The 19,012-nt window shown below is 43.6% G+C and overlaps 1 protein-coding gene across 1 annotated transcript in view; it reads left to right on the forward strand.

Moving 5' to 3' along the window:
• LOC139643302 (unconventional myosin-VIIa-like) overlaps positions 1 to 19,012 on the forward strand; it is a 51,550-nt gene that overhangs the window by 20,659 nt on the left and 11,879 nt on the right. The window contains exons 20-35 of the mRNA XM_071518415.1: positions 3,233 to 3,327; positions 4,560 to 4,644; positions 5,218 to 5,436; positions 7,346 to 7,453; positions 8,048 to 8,257; positions 8,496 to 8,702; positions 9,074 to 9,250; positions 9,889 to 9,978; positions 11,635 to 11,762; positions 12,724 to 12,850; positions 13,705 to 13,824; positions 14,608 to 14,781; positions 15,623 to 15,850; positions 17,028 to 17,195; positions 17,847 to 17,964; positions 18,428 to 18,554. Coding sequence (XP_071374516.1) covers positions 3,233 to 3,327; positions 4,560 to 4,644; positions 5,218 to 5,436; positions 7,346 to 7,453; positions 8,048 to 8,257; positions 8,496 to 8,702; positions 9,074 to 9,250; positions 9,889 to 9,978; positions 11,635 to 11,762; positions 12,724 to 12,850; positions 13,705 to 13,824; positions 14,608 to 14,781; positions 15,623 to 15,850; positions 17,028 to 17,195; positions 17,847 to 17,964; positions 18,428 to 18,554 — 2,381 coding nt within the window. The remainder of the gene's footprint in view (positions 1 to 3,232; positions 3,328 to 4,559; positions 4,645 to 5,217; positions 5,437 to 7,345; positions 7,454 to 8,047; positions 8,258 to 8,495; positions 8,703 to 9,073; positions 9,251 to 9,888; positions 9,979 to 11,634; positions 11,763 to 12,723; positions 12,851 to 13,704; positions 13,825 to 14,607; positions 14,782 to 15,622; positions 15,851 to 17,027; positions 17,196 to 17,846; positions 17,965 to 18,427; positions 18,555 to 19,012) is intronic.

The raw sequence follows: 19,012 nt of genomic DNA on the forward strand, positions 1-19,012 counted from the left end.
AGATTTATTAAATTTCAAAGGGAGATGAGTACAAGAACGGCCATATTGAACCAAATGAAATCAGAAGTAGACCCTGTGGGGTGATTTCTGATTTCATTTGGTTCAATATGGCCGTTTTTGTGAACTTTTTGTTCACAGAGATAAATTCATGAGAAAACCCTCCACACAGCATCTTTGACTTTCAAACCTTCAAATCCATCATTCATGAGACCAACACTGGGAATCTGATTATTATTTCATGACTCTTCATGAAAAAATATGACTTTTCATGAATTCAACTTTTCACCCAAGAGCAACCACACTGTGGACTCGAGCGTTGGTACCGTGCAATGCAGGAGACACAATACAAGACATAGAAGACTGAAAAGAAGAAATCACACAGTTAAGGACTAGCTTTTGTGGATTTTTTTTTTTTGCCTTGCTCTCGTATGGGCTTACACACTTGATTAGTTGGATTTAGGGAACACACACTTGATAATGAAGTTGTCATGCCTCACAACCCCCAGATCTCGCAAAAACACAAGCTCTTGCACTCAATTGTATTATCTCTCCGTTTGGATTTGTGCTTGAAATAATGGTGATGCTTCGTTCACACTGTGGCAGTCTGTGGTTGACAGCAAACTGGATGTTCCTTGTTTTCAACAGGAGAACAATGGTAAACTCCGAAGGAAAGAAAGAAAGAAACTGCCGTCTACCGGCCCTCAAATGGAACTTAGTAAAGTTGAATTCTCCACCTTTTTTCTAGACAATCAAAGATGTTGAAAACACTACATTCCCTCTAACTGAGATGTTGTAGATTCACCCTATTTGTCCAAAACAAATTCTGGTGTCGGGTTTGGACTCTTCTCCTCCCACAGCAAGTGATGAATCAAAACTTCAGAGTGAAATCCAAACTGTCTCCTAATCAGCAGCAGAGAAAGCTGGACTCACCAACGTTAGATCTTCTCCTCTCTCGTCTCTTTGGTTTCTTTGGTATAAAGCATCACAGACCGGCCGGTTGGTAAACATGAGCTGCTGTGTAACGTTTACTAACCTCACAGGATTTCTAGGTATTGAAGTTAAACATTTCCAAGCAATTACTTCATGTCGCCATTTGGAGCCGCCAACGTGTGAACTTACCTAGTGCAGCTTTAACAGATGAGTTTTTGTTGTATCAGTGTGCATGGAATAGTCAAATGTCTTGTTTATCAAAATCACTATGGCAACAAGAGAGCAGTGAGCTGTTGTGGTTGACGGACACCTTGCGAAGCTGACTGCTATGTTGTTTTTTTAGGCCACTCAGTATTAAACACTTCTGATCATCTGTAGGAACGATGGCCACATCTGGGCTATAACTGGTGTGAAAACTGTGTAGTGTTTCCCTGGCAGTGGATAAAATAAAGTATAATATAGTTTTCACCCCCTGACTTGTTGACTTCAGCCTTCTACACAGAAAGACCTTGTTTAACCTCGCCCAGCTCCAACTGACCGAGAGTGTAAACTAGTTCAGTCCAGCTTCATCCCAGTACTGAGGCTAATGTGATTGTTTCCAGTTCACACTCACAGGTCTGTTGACGGGAAAGATAGTGTGTTTTGGTTTCCCGCCCAGTGTGTGTGTGACCAAGGGTGTTTTAGTTCCCATCCAGAATGTGTTTTTTGCGCGTGTGCACGTGACTGTTTGTATCTGTGTGTGTGTGTGTGTGTGTGTGTCTGTGTGTGTTTTGGTTTCCCGCCCAGTGCGAGGGCAGACGTTGTTCTGAGGTCAAAGGTCACCGGCTAGGCATATCCGTTAGCTTGTTGCCACGGTGAAGGGAAATTATCAGTTGATGCTGATTTAAGCTCAGCAGTGTGTTTCTCCTGACTGCAGTGCGGCGCCCCCTGTTGAAACATCGTCTTTCCGCTACTGGCTTTGTTTATGTTGTGATTGAATGAATTTTTTACACTCTGAACATGATTGACTGAGCTTTTGATGCATGGACAGTTGGAGAGTTGTACTGTACATGTATTTTGAGGATTGTACATTGTTTGTTTACCTTGGTATAATGTCAAGATTAAAGCAAAAAGCCTTGCACTTGACTACACTGCTGAGCTGAACCAAGAGTCTCTACAGCTAACCTCTATCAGTCCTAAACCACTCAGCTGGACAGGACGTAGGACAGGACGTGGAGTCGGGGGGGGTGAAGTCAGGGGCAGTGCCCACACTTCCCCCACAGGAAGGGGACGGATCAGGATAGACAGATCAGAGGAGGAGGAGAGGAAGAGAGAGAAGGATTTTTAGGGGTACATGCTCTTTTCACATGTCATGTTAGTGAAAGGGAAGGCTGCTGTGTGACTGCTGACCAGATCAGAGCTGGAAGGGTGAAGAGTCCAGTGATCTCAGCCTTGTGTTTTCTGAGTTCCCCAATCAGGACGAGAAGCAGGAGGAGTAGGAGTTCAGTTTGAACATGTGGGAAGGCAGATTTTCACATTTTACTCATCTGCTTACCTCACAGCAGGGCACACAGCTCTCTAAACCTTTTTTTCTCCTCGTGGGATAATGTTAGTCACTTCCAACTGTCTAATTAGACAGCCAGACAGAAGCGAATGAAACGTTCATACATGGAGATGTCACTCTCCGTTCTTCGTCCGATTGGAAGGCGACACAGCGGCGTGGCGTTTTTGAAAAAAGGATAATCTGTAAACAGAAACATGGATCTTGTGTTTCTATACAACCAACCTGGAAGACCAATCACTGCATTAATATCATGCCAGGCCAGACTAGTTCTGTCTCTGTCTTTGTAAATCGGTAGGTTGGTGTTCATACAAGCTGTGTACAAGTGAAATTAGTTGCTCTTCCCTTTAGAAAATTGAGAGAAAACGCACACTCCACCTCCGCCGTCTCTGACAGGTAGTTAACGGATAATTACGTGCACTGCTGTCTGAAAAAATTCAAACGGTTTCAACTTTTGACGTACGAAAAAATATGCTGAGTAAAAGACAGACAGCTCTCTGTTCTCTCTGTCATCCATCAACGTATCGGCCCCATAGAGAATATAGCGGCTCAGGCTGTTTTTTGACAGATACAAAATCTCTGTCTGGTCGCCCCCTTATCCAATCACTGCACTCCTCATTTGGGTACATCACCAACTACACACCTCTCCGCCCCGGTTTGCTCGCCCAATTTAATATAAGAATATTGAACTGGTGCTGAGAGAGAGAGAGCAGCAGTAACTGTACTTTGCCTTGTTTTTCATCAGTTCTTCTTGTGCTGCAGGATCACCATGACATGCTGCTGGAGATCGAGAGAGACAAGGCCATCACTGACAAGGTCATCCTCATCCAGAAGGTGGTGCGAGGGTTCAAGGACAGGTAAGACCCAAACACTGCCAGCCTTGGAATGATGATGGGGCGGCTGTGGCCGTCCACTAATCAGATGGTCGGTGGTTCGATCCCCGGCTCCTCCAGTCCGCATGTCGAAGTGTCTGAACCCCAAATTGCTCCCCATGGTTGCGCCAACACCCTGCGTGGTAGCTTGCCGCCATCGGTGTGTGACTGTGTGTGTGAATGGGTGAATGTAGGCATTGATGTAAAGCGCTGTATAAATGCAGTCCATTCCATTTCCATTTACCATTTACCATGATGGAAAAGGCATTGATGAAAAACATTGACAAAGTGATAAAATAAAGCTGCAGATGTGAATGGTTTGCATGGAGACTTTTTGGTATTGGTATTTAAAAAATTGCACTGATTGGCGTAACAACGGCACTACAATGTAAAAAATACAAAACAACGGCACTACAATGTTTGTTTACTTGTTTGTCGGTTGACACCACCGGTCAGATTTTTATGAAACTTGGTCACCGTTGTGTTTCAGCATTTTCAAACACTGATTGGCCCAAGGAGGATGCTACTGTTACAGATCAAAACAAGGAGACATACTGGTTCCTGATTGGTCCAGACAGGGCCGACATGTTTACTGTCACCTTGTTCCAAAATGAGATATCTACAGAGCCCCTAAAGTCCCGAAAAGTGATATTATTTTTATCTTGTGCGCACAAGTTAATTATCTTGTGGGAACAAGTTATTATCTTGTGCGCACAAGGTGATATTTTTTTTATCTTGTTCCCACAAGATAATTAACTTGTGCGCACAAGATAAAAAAATATAATTCTTCGGGACTTTAGGGGCTCTGTAGATATCCACAATTTGAAAAAAATTTACATCAAACCTGACAAAATGATTGCTGTCATAACAGTAAAGCATATTATGGGATACTATCGAAGTTAGGAGTCATCTTAATGCTTACAAAATGCTTCTGTTTTTTATGACAGAATCACATGTTTCTGAAATATTGAAAAAAGCATCATTTTTCCCAAATTAATCTGTTGCATTTTGGAATGAATCCCTTCAGATTATTTTTCACATAAATGTGTGATGCTTGACATACATAAAATCATCAAGTGCAGCCCAAAAAATGTCAGGCATTTTTTCAATGTAGTCCTTACTGGTAGGGAATAGTTTCCGCCATCTGAAAGACTTCTGGAAAACCAAAGCAAAATGGTCACATGAAAAATGTGTAATTTCTCGCTCCCTGCCCTCAGATCCAACTTCCTGAAGATGAGGAAGTCGGCCATGTTGATCCAGAAGACGTGGAGAGGGTATCAGTGCAGGAAGAACTATGGAGCGGTGAGTAGAGCTTCATGTAACTGCTTCCTACACAGGGAACAAGCACTTTCCTTACATTTTATTTTATCTTTATCCTCATGTCTTGTTTCATTTGTCTTTAATGTCTTATTTGGTAACACTTTACAATAAGGGTCACTAAGTTAAGGGTTAGTTAATGCTTAATAAGCATTAACTAACCCTTAATTAACAGTTAACTAATGTGTAATTTACTAATGGTGTTCATGTTAACTAAGGTATTAATTTATACATTATTTAATAGTTTATTTAGATGACTATTAAATAATGTGTAAACTAAAACCTTAGTTAACATGAACACCATTAGTAAATGATTACCAGACACATTAGTGACCCTTACTGTAAAGTGTTACCTCTTATTTTTTTATCCCGGTTTGTAACCCTGTCTGTCTCCTTATATTCTTATTTTATTTTATGTTATTTTATCTTTACTTCATGTCTGGTTTCATTTTTAATCTACTCTTGTCTTCTGTTCTATGTACTCAGTATATTTATTCATCTTAACTGTTTTGCAAAATAAATATCTCTCTCTCTCTCTCTCTCTCTCTCCCTCTGTAGATGAGGGCGGGCTTCTCTCGCCTGCAGGCCCTGGTTCGTTCCAGGAAGTTGTACGTGACGTACCACGTGGCCCGTCAGCGAATCACGCGCTTCCAGGCTCGCTGCCGCGGCTTCCTGGTTCGCCGAGCCTTCAGACACCGACTGTGGGCCGTCATCACCATCCAGGCCTACACCAGGGGCATGATCGCACGCCGGCTGTACAAGAGGCTGCAGGGGGAGGTAGAGAACACACACACACACACACATAAACACACACACACACACACACACACACACACACACAGATACCAACACCCTCCAGCCTTTTAGTAAACTCTTCAGGAGCCTGAACGAAGAGGTAAGATGTGACAATCAGACAAATACACATACACACTCCCAAATGAACACACACACATAAACACATAAACACACACACACACACACACACACACATACACACACAGGCATTAGGCTGTCTATAGGCCAACACTCTCTAGGCCTATTGCAAGCTGTATAGGAGTCACAGACACACACACTCCCAAACAAGCACACACACACAGGCATGAGAAGCAGAAAGATACACACACACACACACACACATACTGTATATACAATTTTACAGGTGATTCATGTCTTCATATTCAGAAGTAACACAGACACACACTTGCAAGCGAGACACACACACGCACACACACACACACACACACACACATTAGTGAAAGCCATAACGAGACATGCAAACACACACAAACACACACACTTAAAATGATACACATAATTCATTCAATCATGCTTAGAAACAAAATTTAAAAAAAACAATGTCTTCCCCAACAATATTATAAATGAATTCATGAACTAATGAATTATTATACAGTAGATGAAACAATGAAACTAGATCTGCATTTATCAGGCGTAGACAAGGTCACTGCTCCTTTCTTGGTATGAAATGGCCTTTTTATGTGATACATGGTTCCAGCCTCTCTCTGAAACACTAACCTTTTCAGTTTAGCTGAATTCACCGGTATTTCCTCTGCCTCATTGTTCTGACTTCTACAGTATTTCTGATATTTTTACTCTCCCTCTCCCTCCTGCACCATCACAGCTTAACCTTTTCAGTTCAGCTCAATCCACTCATATTTCACTTACTGTGTTTTTTTTTTTGTGCTCTGAACTGCATCTCTGCATTTTTGCCGTCTCCCCTTTTCTTCCCCAGTATCATCTGACCTTTTAAATTCATCGTCTTTTTTTACTTACTGGTGTTAAGTCCATTTCTTCGTCTTATCTCCCTCCTTCCTTCTCTCTCTCTCTGTCTCTTCCCCCAGTCCATCAGCTGCTCTCCTTTTAAATTTAATTCACTCCATCTGTATTTAATCTACTTATCTCCTTGTATCTTACCACCTTTAAGCACACTCACACACTTGCAACTTAGCAAACATGGAAGTGCACTTATATCCTAAGTACATTTAGCCTCTTCACTTCACGAACGCCCTGCCTGAGGAAATGAGGCCAGTTTATTCAATATTATATTTTAAAAAGACTGCCTTTATGTATTTTTTTAATGTAATGTTGTTTTGATCTTGTGTTTTTATTTCTTATATTTAACCATTTTTTCTTTTGAATCTGTTTCCCAGCATTTTGTCTTTTTTTTTTTTTTACATACTTTATATATACATTACTATTCTTTGTTTTTCTGGCATTTTGTAAAGCACTTTGCTCTTAGATTAGTGTTACATAAATGAAGTGTATTATTAGCAGTAGTACTATGAGTATTAATTATTAGTATTAAGTATTAGTTAATATATCAAACTACACATATCTTGAGTATATGTTATTATATATCATATCTTCGTAAATGTTTTATTACCCTAATTTAATCTCTCTCCTACTCTCTCCTGCTCTCTCCTCCTCTCTCCTGCTCTCTCCTCTCTCCTCCTCTCTCCTGCTCCCTCCTGCTCTCTCCTGCTCTCTCCTCCTCTCTCCTGCTCCCTCCTGCTCTCTCCTCTCTCTCCTCCTCTCTTCTGCTCTCTCCTCTCTCCTGCTCTCTCCTGCTTTCTCCTCTCTCCTCCTCTCTCCTGCTCTCTCCTGCTCTCTCCTCCTCTCTCCTGCTCTCTCCTCCTCTCTCCTGCTCTCTCCTGCTCTCTCCCCTCAGTACCGCAGGAGGCTGGAGGCAGAGAAGATGCGTCTGGCTGAAGAGGCGAAGCTGAGGAACCAGATGTCGGCGAAGAGAGCGAAGGTCGAGGCCGAACGCATACACCAGGTGGGACTCCGCCTCCAAGTTCAAAACCTCTGAGTTTTAAAAAACTTGTAAAAATACAGAATTTAAAAGGGCTTCATGTAGCATTCTTTAACGTCAACATATTGTAAAAATAATTACCTTGATATAATTATCGTAAACAAATGAGACCATGATGGAGACAGTTGGTATCACCCATCTCATGCCAGTAGTATTGTTAGTACTAGTGTTTCTCCAAGTTAAGACTACATTTCCCATAAGCCCTGTTGCTTCCTTGTGCCGTAAAGCAATCCAGCAGATTTCCCTCCAGATCCACCAGGTGGAGAAACAATGGAGGATGCAGAGTAGAGGCTGATAGAGGCTGACAGGCTTCTCAGAGATGGTCTTGATTGTTTGCAATAATTATACTAATGTCTCAAAATAAATGTGGTAATGATTTATTGATGTTAAAATGCTACACACAGCACCTTTAAAATCCTAAATCACCAACATTGCAATCAGTTAATTGCTCGTAGTGCTCAGTTCAAAACAGCAGTGCCAAAAAAGTATGTTCTTGGCAAATAAAAGTGATTCTGACTCTGATTGTAATTTAACGTTGAACCCAATTTTATTTCCCAGGAGCGTCTGGCCCAGCTGGCCAAGGAGGACGCCGAGCGGGAGAAGAGGGAGAAGGAGGACGCTCGGAAGAAGAAGGAGATGGTGGAGCAGATGGAGAAGGCTCGCCAGGAGCCGGTGAACGACTCGGACATGGTGGACAAGATGTTCGGCTTCCTGGGGACGACCAGCTCCTTCCCGGGCCAGGAGGGACAGGCGCCCGCCGGCTTCGAGGTGAGGCGAGGAGGGAGAAACCTGACAAATGGCTTTCTGTTACAGTTTAAAGTGAACTATTGGGTTTTCTGTTACAGTAATATGCCAACAGGCTTTTTCGACGTTATCAATTGGTTTTGAAACACTTTCATAAGAAGTCAGAGAATTTCCTCAACCCATAGAGGAGCATGTCACCTGAAAAATCACCAAAATTGTCATCAGGAGGTTTTGACCCGTCTCTCCTCTGTGCTGCACACAGGACCTGGAGCGGACCCACAGGGAGCTGGTGGAGGAGGATCTGGACGAGGCTCTCCCTCTGCCTGAAGACGATGACGAGGAAGATCTGTCGGAGTATAAGTTCGCCAAGTTTGCCGCCACCTACTTCCAGGGCAACACCACGCACACCTACGTCAGACGGCCGCTGAAGCAGCTGCTGCTCTTCCACGACGACGAGGGAGACCAGCTGGTAGGTCACCCTCTGACCTCTGACCTTTTCCACAGTGTGAACACTTTCATATAGCTGTGCAGAGTCTGGTTCTTATTTAGTAAGAGGTTTATGGGCTGTAAGGCAGCGGAGGGTCTGGCCTTAAAGTCACATTTAAATTATTTTTTAAAGATGTTTATAAATGCTACAGATCTCTAAACATAATTTTTTAATCTCTGTCCTCAGATTGTATTTTATTTGTTTTCTCTCATTTTTGTCTCTCTGACCTTTCCACTCTTTACTATTAGTTGCTTATAATGTTGATTATCCAGGAATTTAAGTTTATTCTCTTATTATTCTATTCTTCTGTGAGCTAAATGCCCAAAATGCATTCCCCCCCTGTCCCGCCCCAGGCCGCCCTGGCGGTGTGGATCACGGTGCTGAGGTTCATGGGAGATCTGCCGGAGCCAAAGTACCACACCGCCATCAGCGACGGCAGCGAGAAGATCCCCGTCATGACCAAGATCTACGAGACGCTGGGCAAGAAGACCTACAAGAGAGAGCTGCAGGCGCTGCAGGGGGAGGGGGAGGTGAGGGGGAGGGGGAGGTGAGGGGGAGGGGGAGGAGGAGAGAGAGAGAATGAGGAGGTGGAGATGGGTGGAATTAAGTTTTATAAGTGGTCTCATAAATTATGAACTCAAACTAAACCACCCGCTAATGTACTTCTGTTAATTAATCTTCCTCAGATTTATCACCCATGTGTTTCCCTCTCTAATGGGATATTTCCCTTCCCTTTCTCTTCCCATTATTATGATGTAGTAGTTTCTTCTTCTTCTCTTTCCCTTTGCAAACACGCGGTTATAAAAGGCTTAAGGAAGCTTTACCTCATCCCTGGATTATCAAACTTTTGCCTGTTAACGACCCCGAAATACACAGTTCTTTACTTTAATCGTAAATTTTGTCTTGGTTGCATGTAATATGTCTGAATTTAAGGTTATTACTGTTGTACTCATTACAAATCATTGTCAATAAGAGCGTCAGCTAATTGCCTAACAAGCAAAATGAAAGGAAAGCGAACAGAATTTAGCCGAGCGTTTTTCAGGCGACTCCTATAAGACTCCATCGAGGAGCCTTGCGGGTCCTCGGGCCTCGCTTTGAGAACCACAGTCGTACAGTAGCCTATGTATCGGGTTCTGAGCTGTTCTGTCCTCTCTCCTTCCCCCTCCAGACGCCGCACTCTGAGAGCCACAAGAAGAACAGCGTCCGTCACAAACTGGTGTCCCTCACCCTGAAGAAGAAATCCAAGATCACTGAGGAGGTGAGAGAGAGAGAGAGAGAAAGAGAGAGAGAGAGAGAGAGAGAGAGGAGATGAAGGGATGGTGGTTTGGAAAGGAAGACAGAAACACAAAAGAAAAAACAAAGTGATACAACTCAATCACTGACATTTAGGGACTTCTGTGATGACAGTCAGTGTTGTGTACTTTAAAGGGTGAGACTGTTTCATACCAAAGATGGGATGATAATGAGGAGGAAGAAGAAGAAAAGGAGGAGGAGAAGAGGAGTAGAGCTGACAAATTTCATTGTGACGCGGTGCGATCTCATATTAGCTGAAGGATTTTTTGGGGTGTGTATGAGGAGGAAGAACAAGATGGAGAAGACACAGTGTTGTCACGGCCAGTCAGAGCTTCAGGTACAACACACAGAAAACAAGATGGCAGCCTGGAGGGTGGAGAAGGTTTTGAATTCACAGACTATATAAATCAATTTTGGCATTTTTTTTGCATCAGCTGGCCTCTTTTTGGTTTTTTACCCGTATAGTGGGTGAATTATTTTTGATCTTCTAAGCTCTGAATCCCCAGACTGGCCAGGAAAATCTGGGCAGGGAAAGTGAAGGAGTAACGCTCTCCGCTCCCTCAGCAAATACTGTCAAGGTGCCTTTGAGCAAGGCACTGAACCCCCCAACTGCTCAGGAGAAAACTGCAACAGTACAGTAGAAACAGTAGAAAACAGGTTTTACTGGGCAGCTTCCAGGTTTAAATGTGACTGTAACTGTATGAATGTGAAGCAGAGTGATGCTGAAGAAGAATATGTGTTCAGTCAACTTTCCCTGGATAAATTAAAAGTTAAAAAATTGCATAAAAAAAGAAACTCTTGCAAATTATCTCCTGTAACCCCTCAATCACACTCAAATGTGTTGCTCTCCATTGGATTGGTTTCAAATGAGAGTCTGTTAGTGCTGCATCATTTGACTGCAGATGAGTTAGTGGTGCAAGAGCTGCACACATTAGATTTATTACCTCTGCCAACAAAGTAGGAAGGAGGTGATGTTTTCACCCCTGTCTGTTTGTCTGATTGTTTGTCAGCAAGATATTTCAAAAAGTAATTTGGCTGAAATCTGGTGGGCTGATCGCTCCTGGCCCAAAGATCAGTTGATTCGATTTTGGTGATGATCCAGATCTGGGATTTCTGCCATTAGATGATTATTGTCTTTTAGCCAGAAAAATATTATGCTGCTTTCATGTGCGGGTAGGAAAGTACGACATCCAGGACTTCCAAGTCGGCTGCTAAACAGCATTGAATTATGGAAAATCAAACCCTGAAGAAAAACGATAAACAAACATAAACTCTGCTGAGTGTCTTCTAGTTCAACTGCTGCATGAATTATGCATGAATAAACTGAACTGAATGTTGTTTTGCTCTCTGTGATGCTTCCACAATGAAAACCTTTAATCAGTGAATTAAACTTATTATCAATAACTACGCCTGATCACTTTCATTTCAACATTTCTGAACCACAGGATCCTTGATAGAACTGGTTTTACAGCAACATAAATATTACAGAAGAAGTTTGATTGCAGTGAACAAAAAGCATCTTAAAGTTTAAAGCCTTTGTTTGTAACCTTGTTGATAGTTTCTCTGCAGGAAGTGGTTCGCACAGCCATAACAGATGGAGTATGATGCGTTTCCTTTTCAGGTCACCAAGCGCCTTAACGACGGCGAGTACGGTCTCCATGGCAACAGCATGCTGGAGGACCGGCCGACGTCCAACCTGGAGAAACTCCACTTCATCATCGGCAACGGGATCCTGAGACCAGGGCTGAGGTACGTGCACACACACACATATCACACACACACACAGATACACACACACACACACACACACACACACACACATACACACACACACACACACACAGATACACACACTCCGCTATTCATCTGATAGGCATTGAAATTCAGTCCATTTTTCTGACACACACTCATAAACACAGACACATAACACTCACAACAGTTTATTATTTGCAGAATTGAGTTTCCTCACATTTTTAGGCTGATATAAATTATAATGACATCAATTTATAATACAGAAAATAGTAAATAGTAAATTGATGTAAGTTATTTGGGGTCTTGAAAGCAAAAAATATTGTCACTGTCGGGTAAAAACCCTGTATCTCCAAAATGAAACTTTTCAGGAACTAAGAAAAACATTCTCGGTTTCAGCTTGACCACCTTGATATTTGTTTATCCAGTGTGATTTTAAAGAATTTCAAAAACCTGAGGATCATAGAGTTTGTCTTAACTCATAGAAGAATGTGTAATCCTTCAAATTAAGTTAAAACATAAAAAAATCACCAAATTTGGAGTTGCCAGGTTTTCATATGACAACAGCGATATGCTTGCTTTCCTGAAAGTCTAATTTAATTTTCTCTAAAACGATCATTACTTGCATTGTTGCCGATCTACTGGAGGTCAGACTGTAGTTGATTTACTGCTACACTACACTACACTGCTCTCATCCCTGTCTATACTATACTTGTGAGGACATTTCATTGACTTACATTCATTCTCCAAACACTTTCCTCACCCCTCACTGTACTGTGTGTCTAATCTTTACTTTTACCCTGAGTATTTCCTTCTTCTTCATTAGATTAATCAAAAAACCTCTTCCCAGATTCTCTCTTGATTAACCATGATTAAACTCTTCATTAAACTCATACACACACACACACACAGAGATACACACACACACACACACACACGCTAACCTGTGTGTGTGTTTCAGGGATGAGATCTACTGTCAGATCTGCAAGCAGCTGAACCAGAACCCGTCGAAGAGTTCCCACGCTCGCGGCTGGATCCTGATGTCTCTGTGCGTCGGCTGCTTCGCTCCCTCCGACAAGTTCCTCAAGGTCAGGAGGATTACTCTCTCACTTCGTTTTATTTCCCCGTTTTCTCACTCTCAGTATGAAATATGGATGAGTTTCATTCCAAAACGAGACACAAATGATTGAAAATAAAGATGTCCTGGGTTAAGACTTTTACTGAATGGATTTTCTACATTTTACAGATGTAAGGATAAACTTCTGGTAGTGATTCTTTTTTTTTCCAAATTGGACATAAATAAACCCCTCCATTTGTCAAATTTCAATGCCAATAACAGCTATAATATATATAACACCTGCTGTAGGAAGGCAGCCTTGTGTGATAATAAAACAGAATAAAGTAAACAACAAAATAAAATTAAATAATATATGTTATTTATTAGTATTATAGTAGTAGTAGTACTAGTAGTAGTAGTATACATTATTTCTATAGCACAAAACATACAAATTGCTGTACAGGCAGAAAATGAATATCACTATCTTTATCTATTCTATGATATTTTTTTATTAGTAGCTATTCTCATGCTGTTGTACATCCAAACTAAATTCCAAACTAAATTCTTCTGTGAATTACTGTTGATAATAACATTAATTTGTTTTTTTTGTTTCCTGGCCTTCAGTACCTAAAAATCTGATCTCCATTCAAAAATAGGTTAAATCTCTGTCAATTATTGTCAATAAATTAGCTTTTTTAATTCTGTTTTCCTACTCTACAGTGCCTGAGGAACGTACATCTATTCTAATTTAGTTGTACAACCTGATTAAATAAAATGAACTGTTCTGAATTAGTTTGACTCTCTTTTCCAACCTCAACAGTAGCAGAGGAGCTTGTATCTGCTGTAGTTTTGTCGTCCATCCTGACCGGCTGTCTTGTCTTCCAGTACCTGAGGAACTACATCAGCGGCGGTCCTCCGGGCTACGCTCCGTACTGTGAAGAGAGACTGAGGAGGACCTTCGTCAACGGGACCAGAACACAGCCTCCCTCCTGGCTGGAGCTCCAGGTCCACACACACACACACACCACACACTCACACACACACACAGATATGAATGTTTGATATCAAATGTCAAATGTAACAGAGATTAGAAGGGGTATAAATTAAGTTTATCAGATTTCTCTATGTTCCAGTTCAGATTTTTCTTTGTGTTTTGTTTTTTTTCCTTGCAATGTTCAAAACATACAGAACTCAATGTAAATTCTCTAGATCTGCACAGCAAAGTCATCAGTGTTAAAAATCAACACTATGCCAGTGTTTCCATCAGTCCGCACCCATCAGTTTTAGCCTCAGAGCCAGATCAGCTCTATGATAGAACAAACAACTCTCCAATCAACAGTTCAACTCCAAATAATTGTCACTGAAAAAAGCAAAAATTTTCACTGGAAAATTTGCTGCGTACCTGATGTTTCGGCTTAATACAACTATGATTTGGCATCAATGCTGCATTTCTCTGTTCTTTTTTTCCTATTATATATGTTTCCTATATATTTATAGCTTCCTATCAGTGCAATCAGTCCGTCTCCAATAGAGACCATGTGCATACTGTACAGGAAAGAGAGCTACATCCTAAACTTCTATTTTTGATTTGTTAGATACTACTGTTATAATTTAGTGTTGTTTTATCTTTAATGTGACCTGTGTGCAGCCCACCAAGTCGAATTCCTTCTTTTTGCAAACTTCCTTCTTTGTGCAAACTCGGCCAATAAACTGATTCTGATTCTGATGCCCTCGTTTCTTCTTCTTCTCCTCCTCCTCCTCTTCCTCCTCCTCCTCCTCCTCCTGCAGGCCACCAAGTCGAAGAAGCCCGTCATGCTGCCGGTGACGTTCATGGACGGCACGACCAAAACTCTGCTGACGGACTCGGCGACCACCGCCAAGGAGCTGTGCAACGCCCTGTCCGACAAGATCAACCTGAGGGACCGCTTCGGCTTCTCCCTCTACATCGCCCTGTTTGACAAGGTGGGTACACACACAACACACACACACACACACATTACTCCTCTTCCTTTTCTACTTCCTCCTTCTCCTCTTCCTTCTCCACTGAATCCTCCACTATCCCTCTATCCTCATCCTGCTCCTATTCCCTCACCCTCTTCTTCTTCCTCCTCCTCTTCCTCCTCTTCCTCCTCCTCTCCTCTACCTCTCTCTCTTTCTCTCCCTTCTTCCTCCTCCCTCTTCCTCCTCCACCTCCTCCTGGCCTCTTACCTCCTCCCTCCTCATCTTCCTCCTCCTGACCTCTAACCTTCTCCTTCTCCTCCTTCTCCTCCTCCTCCTGACCTCTAACCTCTTCCTCCTCTTCCTCATCTTCCTACTCCTCTTCTTCCCTCCTGACCTCTAATCTCGTCTTCCCTCCTCCTGACCTCTAACCTCCTCTCCCTCTCCTGATCTCTAACCTCCTCCTCCTCTTCCTTCCTCCTCCTCCTGACCTCTAACCTCCTCCCCTTCCTCCTCCTCCTCCTGACCTCTAACCTCCTCTTCCTCCTCCTGACCTCTAACCTCCTCCTCCTCCTCCTCCTCGTCTTCCTCTTCCTCCTCCTCCTCGTCTTCCTCCTCTCCTCCTCTAACCTCCTCCTCCTCCTGACCTCTAACCTTCTCCTCCTCCTCATCTTCCTACTCCCTCTTCCTCCTCCTGACCTCTAACCTCCTCCTCCTGACCTCTACCTCCACCTCTAACCTCCTCCTCCTATTCCTCCTCCTGGCCTCTTACCTCCTTCTCCCTCCCTCCTCCTCCTCCTCCTCTGACCTCTAACCTCCTCCTCCTCCTCTAACCTCCTCCTCCTCTTCCTCCTCCCCCCTGCAGGTGTCCTCTCTGGGCAGCGGTAACGACCATGTGATGGACGCCGTGTCTCAGTGTGAGCAGTATGCGAAGGAGCAGGGCGCCCAGGAGAGGAACGCCCCCTGGAGGCTGTTCTTCAGGAAGGAGATCTTCACCCCCTGGCACTGTCCCACCGACGACCAGGTCGCCACCAACCTCATCTACCAGCAGACCGTCCGGGGCGTCAAGTTCGGGGAGTACCGCTGCGAAAGGGTGACTTCTCCTTTCATCTGGGGGGATCAAAATGTTATTTATTACTTTTCTCTCACAAGACGGAGCAGAACACACAAAACATAAACTGAATTAACAAAATGTTTGCCGCTTTTTGCACAATCCACATCTAAATTGTCTCATAGCTTAAAGCTCCTTCTGTATCTCGTCTGTTTGTGTTTATCTACATCTCCTCCTTTGTGATTTGGTATCCCACTGCTATAATTGGAGAGCGGTTTGTGTGTTTGTGTGTTTGTGTGTCCCACCATGGAGGAGAGGAGAGGAGAGGAGACAAGACAATTTTTGACAGGGAATTGAAACAGTCATTGTGGTTGATGTTTCTGGGCTTGCGAGCTAATTTGATAACTGTTAGGTCGATCTGAAGGTCACTTATGTGTTGAAGTGACAGTAGTTTTATATATATGACAATCTTCAAGGTAGAGCTTCCCACCTCGAGTGTTCAAAATGGCCGCCGTGTGAATAAGGTCAATGGCTCTGTGCCCTGTCTAACTGTCTCTCTCTTTCTCTCTCTCTCTGTCTCTCTTTCTCTCTGTCTCTCTCTCTCCCTCTGTCTCTCTCTGTCTCTCTCTCTCACGCTGTCTGTCTCTCTGTCCCTCTCTCTCTCTCTCTCTCTCTCTCTCTCTCCCTCTGTCTCTCTCTCTCCCTCTCTCTCTGTCTCTATCTCTCCCTCTCTCTCTCTCTCCCTCTCTCTCCCTCTCCCTCCCTCTCTCTCTCTCCCTGCCCCTCTCTATCCCCCTCTCTCTCTCTCTCTCTCGCTCTCCCTCTCTCTCTCTCTCTCTCTCCCTCCCTCTTGCTCTCTCTCCCTCTCTCCCTCCCTCTCTCTCTCTCTCTCTCTCTCCCTCCCCCTCTCTCTCTCCCTGCCCCTCTCTATCCCCCTCTCTCTCTCTCGCTCTCCCTCTCTCTCTCTCTCTCCCTCCCTCTTGCTCTCTCTCTCCCTCCCTCTCTGTCCCTCTCTCTCTACCTCTCTCTCTCCTTCTCTCTCTCCCTTTCTCTCTCTCCCCTCTCTCTCTCTCCCTCCCTCTCTCTCTCCCTCTCCTCTCCCTCCCTCTCTCTCTCTCTCTGCCCCTCTCTCTCTCTCTCCACCCCCCCTCCCTCTCCCTCCTCCTCTCTCTCTCTCCCTCTCTCTCTCCCCCTCTCTCCCTCCCTCTCTCTCTCTCAGGATGACTTGGCAGAGCTCGCCTCCCAGCAGTATTACGTTGACTACGGTTCAGAGATCCTGCTGGAGCGCCTGCTGAGCCTCATCCCCTCCTACATCCCCGACAGAGAGATCAGCAGCTCCAGGACGGTGGAGAAGTGGGCTCACCTCATCATGGCCGCCCATAAAAAGGTGCTGGTCCCTGGGGCAAAGTCTGTCAGAATCCCCCCTAACTGATCTGCTATTTGGTGGACGCTTATCCAAAGCTACAGTCCCATGTGTGTGTGTGCATGTTTAGTATGGGTGGCCCCAGTCCCATACGGTATGATATGTTGTAAAGTTGAGTCCCGATTTTCAGAAATTAGCAACTCATGGTCTGATGTGATCCCAGGGTTTTACAGGACCAGATTGGCCACAATTCCAGTCACGATGCTGGTCTCATTTTCCTCTATAGTTGCTGAGCGAACGGGACTTTGTTATCTAAACCTGAATAATTAATAGACCTTGTCCCGACCCCTGCAGAGATTTTGATAATTTTTTGCTAAACACAAAATCTACAGGGGTTGTTTTGCATGATTGAGTTGGTTTGCATTTATATTAGAGGACAACAATGAGGGAAAAAGCAATTTGTATGCAGAATGAAAAATAATGGAGGAAGAAGACAAGACAGATGAGAAAGGGAGAGGCGATCAAAAAGAATTGCATGTGCCCCAGCCTGCCACCAAGATGCCCCATAGATATTTATCCTGTCGTTTCAGACTTGCAGACGTAAACAATAAAACCTCTCTCTCTCTCTCTCTCTCTCTCTCTCTCTCTCTCTCTCTCTCTCTCTCTGCGGCTCAGGGCATCTACACCCAGAAGAGGTTTGATTCTCTGAAGGTGAAGGAGGAGGTGGTGGACTTCGCCCGCCACAAATGGCCGCTGCTCTTCTCTCGCTTCTATGAGGCTTTCAAGTTCTCAGGTCAGCATCCAATCGGATAATCGGAGTTGGATAGCGCAAAAATTTATAAAATCCTTGCAAAAATGGATTGTCAGGATAATGGTGTATGGGGAATGAGTGAGATGAGGTGTTTAATGGCAATATTAAAGGATGTAATTATGACGAGAGGAAGTGACGTGTGTGACAGACTGTTTTAACAAGGGAAAGCAAAGCAAAATCGAAATTTCAGTGTGTATAAAAGCGACACATTCCCATCTGATATACATACATCCAAAACACTGAGAGAAATCCAAGGCACTTCTTTTCTTCCATCAAAAGTTAACATGCCTCTATTCAGGTGGCACACAGTACCAACAAAGATATGACATTAAAACAGGATGCTATATATATATTTATTGTCCTGTTCATTCTGTGGAAACCTGACTGGCTCTGATCTTTAGGTTGAAAACGTTTCCATTTATCTGTTTCTCTCTCGGTCGCTCAGGTCCCAGCCTGCCGAAGAACGACGTCATCGTAGCGGTCAACTGGACCGGGGTTTACTTCGTGGACGAGCAGGAGCAGGTCCTCCTGGAACTCTCTTTCCCAGAAATCTCTGCAGTCTCCAGCAGCAGGTGAGGCGCACTGGGAACTGTAGTCGATAACAGACAATATTCCCCACTAACACTAACAGTAACACCAGAAATAAGCTTGTCATAAAGTGGAATAAAGCTGATCTTCTTGATTTCATTCTTCTTTCACCACTTCTTGCCGCCTGTTTCTACATTTTCTGTCTCTCATCCATATTTGTCCCTTTCCTTATTTTCTCTCTCTTTCTCTCTCTACCTTTCTCTTTTCTTTTCCAATCTTCCCCCACTCATCTCGTCTTTCCCTCAACCATACTTGCGACTTCCCCCTCTGCCTCCTCTTCTTCTCCCCTTTCTATTTCTCTTCCTTTCTCTCTCCCTCTTCCTCTCCATTTCTCTTCACCTCTCCCTCCTCTTTTTCAACCCTGTCCCATCCTCTGCTCTCCTTTTCCTCCATCTTATTTTCCTCTACCACTATCCCTCTCTCTCTCCCTCGTTATCCTCCT

The sequence above is a fragment of the Centroberyx affinis genome, unplaced genomic scaffold (assembly GCF_046629955.1).
Source record: "Centroberyx affinis isolate AG114_WGS23_722 - 3 ecotype Tasmania unplaced genomic scaffold, CSIRO-AGI_Caff_v1 ptg000581l_1, whole genome shotgun sequence".
NCBI lineage: Eukaryota > Metazoa > Chordata > Actinopteri > Beryciformes > Berycidae > Centroberyx > Centroberyx affinis.